The sequence below is a fragment of the Equus asinus genome, chromosome 9 (assembly GCF_041296235.1).
Source record: "Equus asinus isolate D_3611 breed Donkey chromosome 9, EquAss-T2T_v2, whole genome shotgun sequence".
Classification (NCBI taxonomy): Eukaryota; Metazoa; Chordata; class Mammalia; order Perissodactyla; family Equidae; genus Equus; species Equus asinus.
The window spans coordinates 64,467,437-64,480,823 of NC_091798.1; the positions used below are offsets into that span (position 1 = coordinate 64,467,437).

The window sequence follows — 13,387 nt, forward strand, 5'->3', positions numbered from 1 at the left end:
TGGCTCCCAGGGCCGTCAGTGGCTCATTTAGTCATAGACTCCACACATTTACTTTGTATTTGCTTTGAGTCTCACTGAACTCCCACATGTCATAGGTCTACTATAGTGCTCATGGCCCTGTCAACACTGTAAGCAAATGGGGCCACAGGAAAGAGTGGGTACATACATTGCACATATCTCCTCTGCTCAGGCGCATGCTCCATTGTCCCATCGGACCTCACTGAGAAAACACAAGTTCAAAGATAAAATTATTAAGAATTTAAAGATACAACAGCAGAACATTAAACAAATCACGAGGCCTATAATGGGTTGAATAATGGCCCCCAAAAAAGATATGCCACATCCTGACCCCTAGAACCAGTGAATGTGGACTTATTTGGAAAAAGGGTCTTTGCAAAGGTAATTAAGTTAAGGATCTTGGGATGAGATCATCCTGGATTATCCCAGTGGGGTCTAAATCCAATGATAAGTGTCTTTATAAGAGACACACAGAGAGAAAAAGAGTATACCATGTGAAGACAGAAGTAGATATTGAAGATATGTGATCACAAGTCAAGATACACCAGAGCCACCAGAAGCTGGAAAAGACAAGGAAGGTTCTCCTTTAGAGACTTTGGAGGGAGCACAGCTCTACCAACACCTTGATTTTGGACTTCTGGCCTCCAGAACTGTGAGAAAATAAATTTCTGTTGTTGTAAGACATTCCGTGTGTAGCAATTTGTTATGGTAGTCACAGGAAACTAACACAGGGACCCCCTCAGTGTGGAGTCCTGTGGGGCTGCACAAGTCGTGCACTGATGAAGCCAGCCCTGAACGGAGGAGCCAATATGATTGTTCAAAGATGAGACAAATTAGACTCCAATGATGAAAAGAAATTGGAATAGATTGACACATCAAATACGTTTGAAACAATAAGTTAAAAATGATATTGAAGATCACCTTTGGGGGCCAGCCTGGTGGCGTGGTGGGTAAGTTTGTGCATGCCACTTTTGTGGCCCGAGATTCACAGGTTCAGATCCTAGGCACAGACCCAAACACCACTCATCAAGCCATGTTGTGGTGGCATCTCACATACAAAACAGAGGACAACTGGCACAGATGTTATCTCAGAGCTAATTTTCCTCACCAAAAAAAAAAGATCACCTTTGGGAGATGCTAGATAACTAACCCATTGTTTTAGAAACGGATGGAGGAGGAAAAAAATCAAGAATTCATCTTGCCTTTTCTGTACAAACTGTATTTCAGAGTAATCAAACAGTTGATAAAGAAAAGCTCTTCCTTATGGATGTGTTCCAGCTAGTACATGAAAAAGGAACCACAGAATCAGAATATAATCATTTTTCACCTTCTATTGAATTAATGGATCTAGGCAACAATCATCAAATCTCCTAAGGTGGCAAGGGAGATATAACTATACATTCTGTGTTTCTTGATTAAAGTGTATAATACTATCTTTTACGGAGTCATGCAACTGAAAAAAAATCAAACTTGAATCTGATCAATCATCTAGCACTAACTAACAATTTATAGGAAATACCAGGGCAAGGGCAAGAGAAACATGGTAAAGGATACCTTGAAAATGCAATCGGGAATTATCAGACTGTGTTTTCGTGAGAAATTCAACAGTCCACACAATATGTTGGCTTGTATTTTTTTAATAAATAAATTACAAGGGAAACAAAAGAGAGAGAGAGAGAAGACCTATAGATTAAAAGAGACTTGAGACACATGAACAAATAAAAATTTATGGTTTCGATTTTCATTTTTGATTCAAATAATAAACTGTTTTCTTAAAAATCCCAGTAGATTTTGACATGGAATTTACTTCATAAATTGATCTTAACAATTCATAGAAAAAAAAGCAAAGGTTTAGGACAATTTTGAAAACCAACAACAAAACGTGGGGAATTTTTTTCCCATATATAAAGAAATCATAAAACTGTCACAATTAAAATAGTGGATATTGACAGAAATGATAGTCTAAATATTCAACAAATAAGTACTGCAAGGACAAGAATTAGACAGAAGGGCTTTAGCACTGATCCCAGAAGCTCCTGGGTGTGCCTGATATTAACCCTTTAATTTATAGATCATCAGTGGGTTTGAGTAGGCAAGTGGGATGGTGGGGGAAAAGTTATATCAGATCCCTACCTCACCCCACACATAAAATTAAAGTCTAAACATTTTAAGAAACTAAATTTAAAAAAGCAGAACTTCAGAACTTTTACAGGAAATACAGAAAATATATTTTACCTCAAAGTAGGAAAGGATTCCAAAATAAGAAGCAAGAAGAAAAACCTATAAAGGAAAAAGACAATTTTGGTTGTGGTGAAGTTTAAACTTCTACACAAATTGATCCCATTCATAAAAATTTTTAAAGGCCCAAAGATATGGAAAAAATATTTACTATCACACAGATATATACATGTTTAAAGACAAGAGATCCATTAGAGAAATGGGGAAAAAAATGGGCAAAGATTATGAACAGGAAAGGAAAGCCAAATTGTCAAAAAGCATACAAAAAGTTTCCCAGGCTTTTGTAATCCAGAAAATGCAAATTAAAACAATAATAAAATACCATGTCATAAACATCAAATAAGCAAAATTTTTTCAAAGTCAAAGATTTGTAGGTTGAGCTGTACAAAATTGCCATTTTTGTAGGTCAAAAGTGGTTAGATATTGGCAATTTCTCACAGTTCGGACAATATATACCCTATAACCTAATATTTCCCCTCCTGTGTATAACCCTGGTCAGTTAGGGTTCTGTGAGGAAACCAAGTCGCGTAGAAAATAAATTGAGTAACTATTAATTCTCCAAGTCTCTAGCTAGTTCCATTCTACATTCATAGGAAACTTAATTTGTTACATATAATGAATGCTATCGAGCAGGAGGGCTTACTTCTCTCCCAGAAGCCTAGCTGTGAAGGGATGAAGGGAAACTCTTTCACATGTACACAAGAAGACATGTATTAGGATATTCAATGAGCTTTCTTCTTAACAGCCAAAAAAATTTCAAAAAGGAAATATATATTTATGAACATATATTCATATGATGAATAAATCAGTAGTATATCCACACGATGGAATGAATGAACCAATTATATACGTGGCCAAATAGGTAAATTTCAGTCATGTAATAGTAAGCGAAAAGGCAAGTTACAAAAAAGTACATAGAACATACTGTTTTATGAAAATTTTAATAACCTACAAAATAATTGTATACATTGTTTTTAGATGTATATATATAATAAAAGTATAAAAAATAATGAATAGGAAGAATAAATTCAAATGTTAGTATAATCCTTACCTCTGGGAAGAGAGGCATAGAAAGAGATTTCAACAATAATTGTAAAATGCTACTGTGTTATGACTTTATCTGTAAAAAAGATTTGCACTTTGTTAATTTACGTTAAATCTAGGTGTTACATACATGGAGGTTTGTGTTATCATTTTCTGTATTCTTCTGTCTATTTAAAACTTTCTGTAGTGTTTTGAAAATTAAGAAAAAGAATTTGTAGTGTGATTAAAGATAAGAGCAATTGCTCTCACATATTTAGTACTTTCCACGTGCCCGACACTGTGTGAAGCACTTTACGTGGGTTCTTTCATTTAATCTTCACCACAAACCTATGAGAGATACATCACGATCTCCTTCTCACAGACGACAAAGACCAAAGGCCTTGACCAAATTTCTAGTTGGTTAGAGTCAGAGCAGTCCCAACTACAAATTCTCCATGGTGGCAAAAAATTGAATTTCATGAAATTATTTTAAATTTTCTGAATTCATCCATTTAGTCATGCATTCTCCCAATCATTTATTCTTACTCATGTCCAAGCTCCATCCCTTACAACTTGTGTAAGCTTGCACAAGTTATCCAAATTCTTTTTAACTTGGTTACCCCATCCGTAAACAGAAAAAATAATAGTACTTTCCTTTTGGGTTGTTAGCAGGATTAAACCCATGTAAAATATTTAGAGCAGTACGCAGAACAAGCACTCAATACATCTTGGTATTTACTCATTCACACATCCACTTGCAATTAACTATTTTATCATGTGCCAGCTGTAAGAGTTGGCCCTGAGGGTGCAGAGATGAGGAATGAAACAGGATCTGTGACCTCAAGGCATTTCTAATCTAGTGGGTAAGATGTTCATAGGGAGATGTAAGGGTAATGAAGTATTGCAGGGGTGAGACTCAAGCTAAGTAAGGCACAGAGGGACACAAAGGTGGATCATGTCACATGTGGAGGGACAAGACAGGTATGAGGAGGTGTTCCGCCACAGGCCTGACTGGGGTAGGGTGGCAGGATATCGTACACAGAGACTGAAGAAACGACCTAGAGACTGCGAATGAGACATACAGGTTTATTGGGTCCTACTTACGGGATCATGTCCAGTGGCGGCCGGCTGGACAGAAGTGTGCACCCGAAACCATCCCCCAAGAGAAGCTTGCTTAAGTAGATAGGGGAACCAAGGCTGCATGCTTGCCAAAGGGCCATCCTTGGTACGACCAGCATTCCCAGGAACAGTAGCTCTCATGGAGGGGCTTTGTATCCCTGTAAGATGTGATGTTCTTCTCATGGGATAAGGGAGGATCCAGGCTGGCCAGGCCCAGATTGTTACAAGTCCCAGTAGCTAGGCAACCTGCCCAGCAGGGAGCCAGAAGGACACATGATTGTAATGGGCCTGGAGGTTTCTGCTGAGCAAGAAAGGCCCAGGCCCTACAGGGGGGCAAGAATATTTAAAAAAAAATAGAGTCGATGTTTGAGTTGAGTCTGGGAAAATTCATCAGTTTTAGCCCAGCAGAAAGGATGGGGGTCCTAGATAGGAGGAATGGAAGGAAAAGAACATTCAAGCAGAAGAAAGAGTGTAAGCCGAAATAGGCAGCTGCAGCATGATCTGGCCTGCTTGGTGAATTTGCAGTGTCCGGGGAGAGAGGGGAGATGCTAGTATCAGGGAAAGTGTTGGAAAGGCCCTTAGGGACCAGAGCATGGAGTACCTGGTATGCCCCACTAGGTGTGGGATTTTTATCCTAAAGGCAATGGGAAGATACTGAAGGATTTTAAACACTGTGAAGAGATTGTCATTAGGATAAACTGCTATGGCAGCTGAGATTCTGTACGTACATATTTTTGTGATCATTTGATTCACATTTTCCTCCCCTACTAAATTATAAAGTCCATTAGGGAACTGATCATCAGTCTCGCTCAACATGATGAAAAAACAACACAGTTGATGGTAGGATCTCAAAAATATTTATTGAATAAATGGAGGAAGTGAGATCAGAAGCAGAAGGCAACTGAAATAGTCCAGGGGGGAAGATTATTAGGATCTTTAAATCATGGCAGTGGCAGCAGAGTTGGGGCTGGAGATGAGAGATGCCAGGGAGTGTATAAAGCAAAGCACTTAGGCATACACAGGACTTGGAAAATATGGGAGCAGCGTCAGTCTCAGGTGATTCTATCTTGGGTGACTTGATGAATAGTGGTTGCTATTGACTGAGCCTGGGAAAAACCAACGGGAATGCAGGATTGTATACTTGGGAAATAGATCTCTGCATTGTGATGGGGGGGAGAAGGAAGACTATCAGATTTGATTATTTTCTTTCTTTTTTTACAGCCTTCTAAAGAAATCGAAAATATGAGAAGACATTTGAGTATGGATCATTGTTCCCTCTGGATTTGTTGATTCTGGACTCCGATTGACACTGTGTACAGCGGAGCAGAACCCTGCCTGGTCTTTTTGCTCCATTCTCTTACCTTCCAGTGCTATATCAATGCTCCGCTGCTATTCATAGGGTTTTCACGGCCAATTTTTTGGAAGTGGGTGGCTAGGTTCTTCTTTCTAGTCTGTCTAGTCTGGAAGCTCCTCTGAAACCTGTCCACCATGGGTGACTCTGCTGGTATTTGAAATACCGATGGCACAGCTTTCAGCATCACAGCAACATGGAACCACCACAGTGTGACAACCGACAGATGGGTGATGTGGTTCCCTGACTGGGAAAGGAACCCATGTCTCGGCAGGCACCGAATCTTAACCACTAGACCACCATGGATATAAGGTTCTTACACATATATTTTAAAAGACTAATGCCAAAATGATGAGCAATATTTGAAGTAAAAGAAATATCATGGTAATAGGAAAGGAATAGAAGCAATTTAAAAAATGCTAAGACAAATATTTGAAAAATCTTGACATAATGGGGGGAAATTAAGGAGAAATGAATTATAAACGTGAGATGAAGTTTGTGTGAAACATCATACTGAAGAAAGAGGGAAGAATCTACTTAACAGTACTTTAAACTAAAAATGGTGACCAGGCATTGCTTTCAGTTAATTGGTGCTGTCAAACTTTCAGTGGGAGCCGTTTTCCAGGACTTTTTAGTTAATAGAGGTCTGAATCCCAATTAGGGGGTCCTCTGCTCAGAGAACCCAAGAGTTGTCATATTGAGAGCGGAAGGCCTTGGACTGTCACATTAAGGGAGCCCTAGTCCCACTAGATTTTAAGCAACTTTCAAAATTGAAGCCTAGGGGCCGTCTCTGGAATTCTGCTTACCATTAGCTGCTCAATTAAGAGACTCATTCCCTCTTTCAACTACAAGGACCAATAAGATGTACCAAGTGTTGCCCATATCAGCATTTTCTTTTCACATTTTCCGCTAATTTTTTAAAAGCTTTTGGTCAAGCTTTATGTTCTCTTACTTTATTTTCAAGAATTTATACACATCTGCCTTCTCTATAAAGGCTGCTCTAATCTTACGGAAGAAAAATTATTACATTTTTCTCCTGCACAACTCTAACTCCATCCCTGCCCAGCTCCCAAACAATGGGCATTCAATTCTTCATAAATTGCAGAATGAATACTGATTGGTGCAGTTCTTTTTACTGCGGGAACAATGCCCTGTGTTACAATCCATGCCTGTTTTAGGTTATATGTTGTGAAATGGCACCTAGCCATGCGTTGTAGGGGAGGATATGGGACAAAGATGATGTGTTTAGTGAGGAGAGTAAAATTGATGTCTTTTTCTCACCCTGTGAGTCATAGCAGCTTATAAATGGGGTGACTTCTGGACAACTGTCTGCCTGTGCCCATTTTTACTTTGAATACAATTGGAATAAGCCAGGTTCCACTCGTATCATGGTCACTTCCTGAGATCATTTGCTTAACGCACTAATGGATTTTAGGATCTTATTTAAACGGTGGCCAGTACAGTGAGAAGAGTATATCTTAAATAATTCTCAAGGATCTGCACAGACTATGTTGATAAGGAATTTATTGCACAGAATAGTACTTCTCCAAAATGTCCCGTGAAGCTATGTGAGCAGCCTGGAGCAGCCATGTGAGCACACTGGACTCTGAGCACTCAGGATGGAAGTTCCAGCAGATAACTGGCTCATACATCCCTGACCAGAAGGAGGAGACATGCAGGTCTGGACATTCTCTCTAGACACAGACATAGAAGTTTAGCAAAATAAGCTCAATAACAGCTGTTAGAGGAGGCATGGAGCTGTTAAACACAAAGCATGACAACATGGGCCCCACAGGACCCCAAATGAAACCAGCTAAAGTCCAGACAGCCTTTCTCCGCGACATTAAGAACATTTCATGAAATGGCAGGATATGAAGTGTGAAGAGCAAAAAGTAGCAGGACCTTTTCTCCTTCCCTAGTACTTGGAAGGAGAATTGAAAGATGAGTCATTCAACGGGCAGCAACTCTGTCATTTGTGTTTCCTGTTAGTTGGGCACACACCTGGGATTTTTAGTGTAGTCACGCTAACAAAGCACTTGGCACCAGACAAGCCTGGCCCTGCCTCTGCAGCCATAGACCCTGGGGGTGCACAGCTCAAGACATGAAAATATCACAAAGCAAAGCCCCTGCACCATTCGTCCCCACTTCTTACATGGATTAATTACGCCTTTGTACATCTTATACGCAGATTGAGGGTCATTGGTTGTATTAGTCAGGGTTCTTCAGAGAAGCAGAACCAACAGGATGTGTATGTATAGAGAGAAATAGATTTTTTTTTAAGAAATTGGCTCACTTGACTGTGGAGGTGCAAGTCCGGAGTTTGCAGGGTAGGTCACCAGGCTGGAGAGCCAAGAAAATGTCGCAGTCCGAGTCAAAAGGCCATCTGCTGACAGAATTCTTTCTTTCTCAGGGAAGGTCAATCTTTGTATTATTAAGATCTTCAACTGATTGGATGAGGCCTACCCACAGTATGCAGGTAGTCTGCTTTACTCAAAGTCTACCAATTTAAATGTTAATCTTACCCATAAAACAACTTGACAGAAACATCCAGAATAATGTTTGACCAAATATGGGCACTGTGGTCCAGCCAAGTTGACACATAAAATTAACCATCATGTCAGTTACATTGGTTATGTTGTTTGATTTTTTTAATTCATTTGTTTGTTTGTTTGTCCTGAATCAACTCAGACAATTACTCACATTTTTCAATAGAAATCATCTGAAATGAGTGAGAGGGGAGATCTCAGAAAAAACTCTAGGGAAGTCATTCCTTGAGTTCTAGCTTTGTGTCCAGCCCTCTGCTGGGTGCTTCCTATACTCCTCCTACTCAAAAACACACCCACCTTATCAGCTGGGTGTCAGCTTCCCCATTTTTCAGACCCAAAACCTAGGACTCAGGTAGCTTAAGTGGTCTTCCCAAGGTCACCTGCTGGTGAGTAGGGACACAGGAAAATTACCTCAAGTCTCGCTGACTCCATTGTCCCGTTATACCCCCAATATGGTACATTGTCGACAATGGTATACAGAAAAGCCAGACTGTATATGTGCAGCTGGGATATTTTTACACTGTCATATTGCCTCTTGAGCTGTCTGTGCTACCGTGAGGACAGCAAACATGTTTACTAGACCCAAGCCTCATCATCAAGACATTACATGGCAAATGATGACAAAATTAGTGATACATGACTGAGAAATCATGATTCTCATCTGTGCTCTCATCTGTGACCAGGGTAGTTACTTATTCATTCATTTTATTATCTCTCTGCTTGTTCCAGATGTCACAAGAAGGTGGCCTGAGGGCCAAATTTGATTTGCAGACAAGTTTTATTTGAACACTCCCCCTCAATCCTGCACTGTGTTTTAAATGTTTTTAGTTGCCAACATTTAAAAAATTGAGTTTTCACATCTAAGAAAATTAATTTTCTGCTTTCCTTGAAAATTCAGCAGATTTGGCAACATTAGGTCTCAGTTCCCACATGGCAAAGGGAAGCAGTAGGTGCGTGCACTTTTCAAAGAGTTTGGCTCTGTTTCATCACAGGGCCAACCCAGCCCACTTTGCTCATTTATAGCTCCTTCCTGCATATCCCCTATGCTCTGTAGAGTATTTATACTCCACTTTTGGAAAAAAATGTGTGGAGGTGGTTCTGAGACTGAGGCAAGATAAACAAGTTTCTTCACAATTCAGAATGTCAGTGTATCCAACAGGACCAAGAAATTTTGTTTTTGTTTTTCCTACTAAGGAAGATTCACCCTGAGCTAACATGCATGTCAGTCTTCCTCTATCTTTTAGTATGTGGGCTGCCAGCACTGTATGGCCACTAACAGAGTGGTGTAGGTCCTCTCCTGGGAACTGAACCCAGGCCGTGGAAGCAAAGCACACTGAACTTAACCACTAGGCCACTGGGGCAACCCCCCAAGAAATTATTTTGACTCCTTTCTTTTTAGGACATTCTGAGAAACCATGAACCTTAGGAATTGGGACGAAAGGTGAAACCTCTTGCCCCTACTCTGTAACCTGAATAACATCATACAGCCCTTACTTGAATACCTCAGGGAAACCTGGTTTTTGTTGAATAGTTACAATTCTTAGGAAATTTTTCATTAAATTGAGTCCAAATATGGGCCCCACAAATATGGCTATAAAATCTGCCATCTGTTGGTTCCACCTTCTGTTCAGTCCTTGGGGAAACTCTACACCTGACAACTCATCAAATATTTGGGGACCACTCTCCTATCTCCTCTAAGCCTTAAGTAGCTGATGTTTCTTACGAGAAGCCGCTGTCTTTTCCACGGTGGGATGTACAAGTTTTCAAAACTGTGTGACATGGGAAGCGATGTAGAATTCTATCACAAGGGAGGGATGACGCCTAAAGAGCTTCTCTTTTTCTACTATTGTATCTTAAGAACATGAAAGTTTTGACAATGAAAGATAATCTTCCAAGCTCACAGAACTGCGTTCCCTGCGGAGTTTGTGCGCTAGGATGCCTTACCAGGCAGAAACTGTCCTAACCTCTGAACTCCATAAATGTTCCATAAGTCTTCAATTTCACAGCCTGTTTAGGATATTTCAGCCTTGTTGATAACTATATGTTCACAGAACACAAACTCATTTCAAAATTAATCAAAGATGACAAATTCTAAATTGTCTCTAACTTTCCAGAAATGAATTCCAAGAGCATATGTGTTTGTGCTAAATATCTATTTGTGATAGTCATACCCAAACAACTATTACCACGTTATGATACTTGCCAGACAAACTAAGAGCACCAAAAGCATCCCAGGTAAGGTTAGGACAGGTGAAAATGTCTATGGGCAGGAGGTGCAGGTTAGAGAGGCTAGAGGGGCAAGGAGATAGTTCCTCTTCTTTCATGCATGTAATTTCACATATGATAAATATGAGTCTTGTTTTTCATACAGAGTTACTATTTATGTACCCTTTAGGAAGTTAAAAATCTATGAAAGGTAGTGATCCTTTCAAAGAAAACTTGTGTACAATAGAAATCAGTGTTAGAACAATTCGTGAGAGCTCTAATTATATAAAAATTTCAGGATTTTGATGAAAGGAGAAGAGTTTAGAATCAATTAATAAAAGCTTCTTTCTACTTAGGAAGAAAACATCAGAGGGAAGTCTCTCTGGTAAAAGTTGAGTGACCATATCTTTTCTTTTCAATAAGATTGTCTTCTGACTATTGCTCAAAATAAATCTCAAAGGCAATTTAAGGATGAAAAAAGCAGAATCCATCTGATTTAAGCAGAAGAGTTAAGGCACTAAGGTTCCTGAATTAAGTATATTGCAGTTCCTGAACCAAAGTGCTGGCTTCTAGGATCTCTAAAAAACAGAGAAAACAAGTCAGGCTATATAACTTTCATTTTCTGATAGCAAATTCCAGGCATCAAATTTTAGCAGGAAGGTACTGGCTCTCTCTGAGGTTCAGAGAAGTCAAGCACATACCTAAGGTCACAGAGTCAGTGAATGGCAGAGCCAGGATTTAATGTCAGCATCGTCTGACTCCAACGAACTCTGATCTTTAGCTGTTTTCACAGTTGCATAGAATGGATAACACTCAATTCTAAGACTTATTTGTACCATCATGGAAACAGTCTCTCTCTTTCATGCGTGCTGGCATAATATGAGTCTCAAATTCCAGGGTCCACCAAGTAAGCCTAAGAATAAGGGAAGTGTAAGAAAAACGAGCCAGAGCAGCTGGGCAAGTCTAGGGAGCCCCACTCACCCAGGTTTCTGTGCAACAGGAGTTATGCAACACCGTCGTCTTGACCCAGAAGAGGATCCTGATGACATCACTTACGTGCTGAATCAAGGCCCTCCAAGTTCTAATCTTGGCCCTAGTCAATTATGGGAGCCGATAAGTTTTATTTTTTGCTTAAGCTAGGTCATAAAGTATATGGAATTTATACATTTACTTTATAAGGCTCTCATAAACACTAAATACGGTAATGGATATAAGGTGTTCAGCACGTGATGAAGGGGTAATGGACACAGTTTACTGTTAGCGCTCTTCCTCTCCTAATTGTTTTTACTACATTAAATCGCCACATAAGTTGGACATTACTCATTAAATAGTTATTAGTAATTCCAGTCAATGTGATTAAGTCAGTTAATTGCCCTTTCTTTTCTCTGGTAGTGTGGGGTTCTTCAACTACTTCTGCCCTGTTATGCTCAAAAGAAGGAAAGGAGAGAGAGAAAGAGTGAGAGAGAGAGGAAGGGAGGGAGGGAAGTAGGGAGGAAGGGGAAAAAAAACAAACAGGACAATTTTCAAACAGAAATCCTCTAGCCACATGAACAATTTCTGTCTCCCATCTGCCTGCTTGCCTATGTTGGACGCATGGACTACATAGGACACAGGGACTTCTAAAAGGAAATATGCATTTCCCTTTATTAATCTGTATTATTTGGCCGAAAATAACAAAAAAATATTCAAAGAATTTTAATGTTTTTTTTAAAAAAGGTGATTTACTGTATGACAGAACCAAAGCGTGGAAAAGGATGAATAATGTCCCCAGATTTGGTGGGAGTGGAGTGTCCAGGAACATTGGACTTAAGGCAAAGCATACTTTCTCTCTGGTTTGCACCCACTCCCCCGCTCACCAACTCCGCTTCTACTCACTTCTCATCTTGGCTTTTGTCTTTATTGACTCCATTCTCTCGGCTAAAATCCACATTCTGAGGGATCCGGCAGCTTTGAAATCATATCTTTGTAGCTCGGGGTCCAAAGGGAAGCAGAGAATTCTCTCTCCCAACTTCAGCAAGGAGCACTGATTTTTTGAGCTTGGTTCACAGGCCCACCCACTAGGCCAGAGAGGTTAGTGTGTGTGATTGCTAATTCTTGGAAAATCAGTTTGGGTGCAGGAGGACCAGTTCCTCAGAGGAAGTAGATGGTGTTAATAAAGGAGAAAGAAGAGATGCTTTATGGAAACAAACAACAATTGTTTGCTTCATCTACTTCCTTCTCTTTGAGCCTGGAGCAAGCCTTACGGTGGCCAGCACCATGATCTCTCTCTCTTCAGTGGGCCCCACCATGGTCCGAGTCAAAATTGACTTCTAAGCATTATGCAAAGATGAGAAAGACCCCCTAAAATCTCAAGCCCCCAAATCCATAGGACAGATCCCCCCAAAACTAAAAAGATGCATTTTTATTCCTTCTCTCGCCCAATTTTACTTCCTGGAGGTTCCAGGAAATGAAATTGTTGATCAATAAGAGTGTCTGCCAAACCCTTATCCCAATATGGAAAATCATTCCATTGCATACCAATCTCACTAGTCTATATCATCCAACTGCTGTGTGTGTGTGTGTTTGTTTTCATCTCTCTGAGATTTGGCCCTGTACTTCCCCCTGTGCATCTAAGGCTCTCCCCGGAGGAAACTGAGGTGCGGAGGGTACCCAAGGAAGCCCAACTGAGTGGCTTTAGGTCATGATGGTGTCTGTTAGGACAAAGCACTACTATTCTTTACTGCTGTTGTCAGCTCACTTGAACCGTTCGCAGAGTGACAAGCAAGGGAAAAATGCCGTGTAGCACAAACACATGGTACACTACCTTTGCAACGTGGTTCAAAAGAAAGATATTTTTAAAAATCAAATTTTCAAGTACACTAAATCAATCCAACATGGAACTATAATG

The 13,387-nt window shown here is 40.1% G+C and overlaps 1 protein-coding gene across 1 annotated transcript in view; it reads right to left on the reverse strand.

Annotated features, from left to right (window-relative positions):
* Positions 1–202: 202 nt before the first annotated feature.
* The window catches only part of MAN2A1 (mannosidase alpha class 2A member 1), a 268,043-nt gene continuing 254,858 nt past the window's right edge, over positions 203–13,387 (reverse strand). The window contains exons 22-23 of the mRNA XM_070517621.1: positions 2,254–2,298; positions 203–220 (exon numbers count right to left, since the gene is read on the reverse strand). Coding sequence (XP_070373722.1) covers positions 218–220; positions 2,254–2,298 — 48 coding nt within the window. The 3' untranslated portion in view covers positions 203–217. The remainder of the gene's footprint in view (positions 221–2,253; positions 2,299–13,387) is intronic.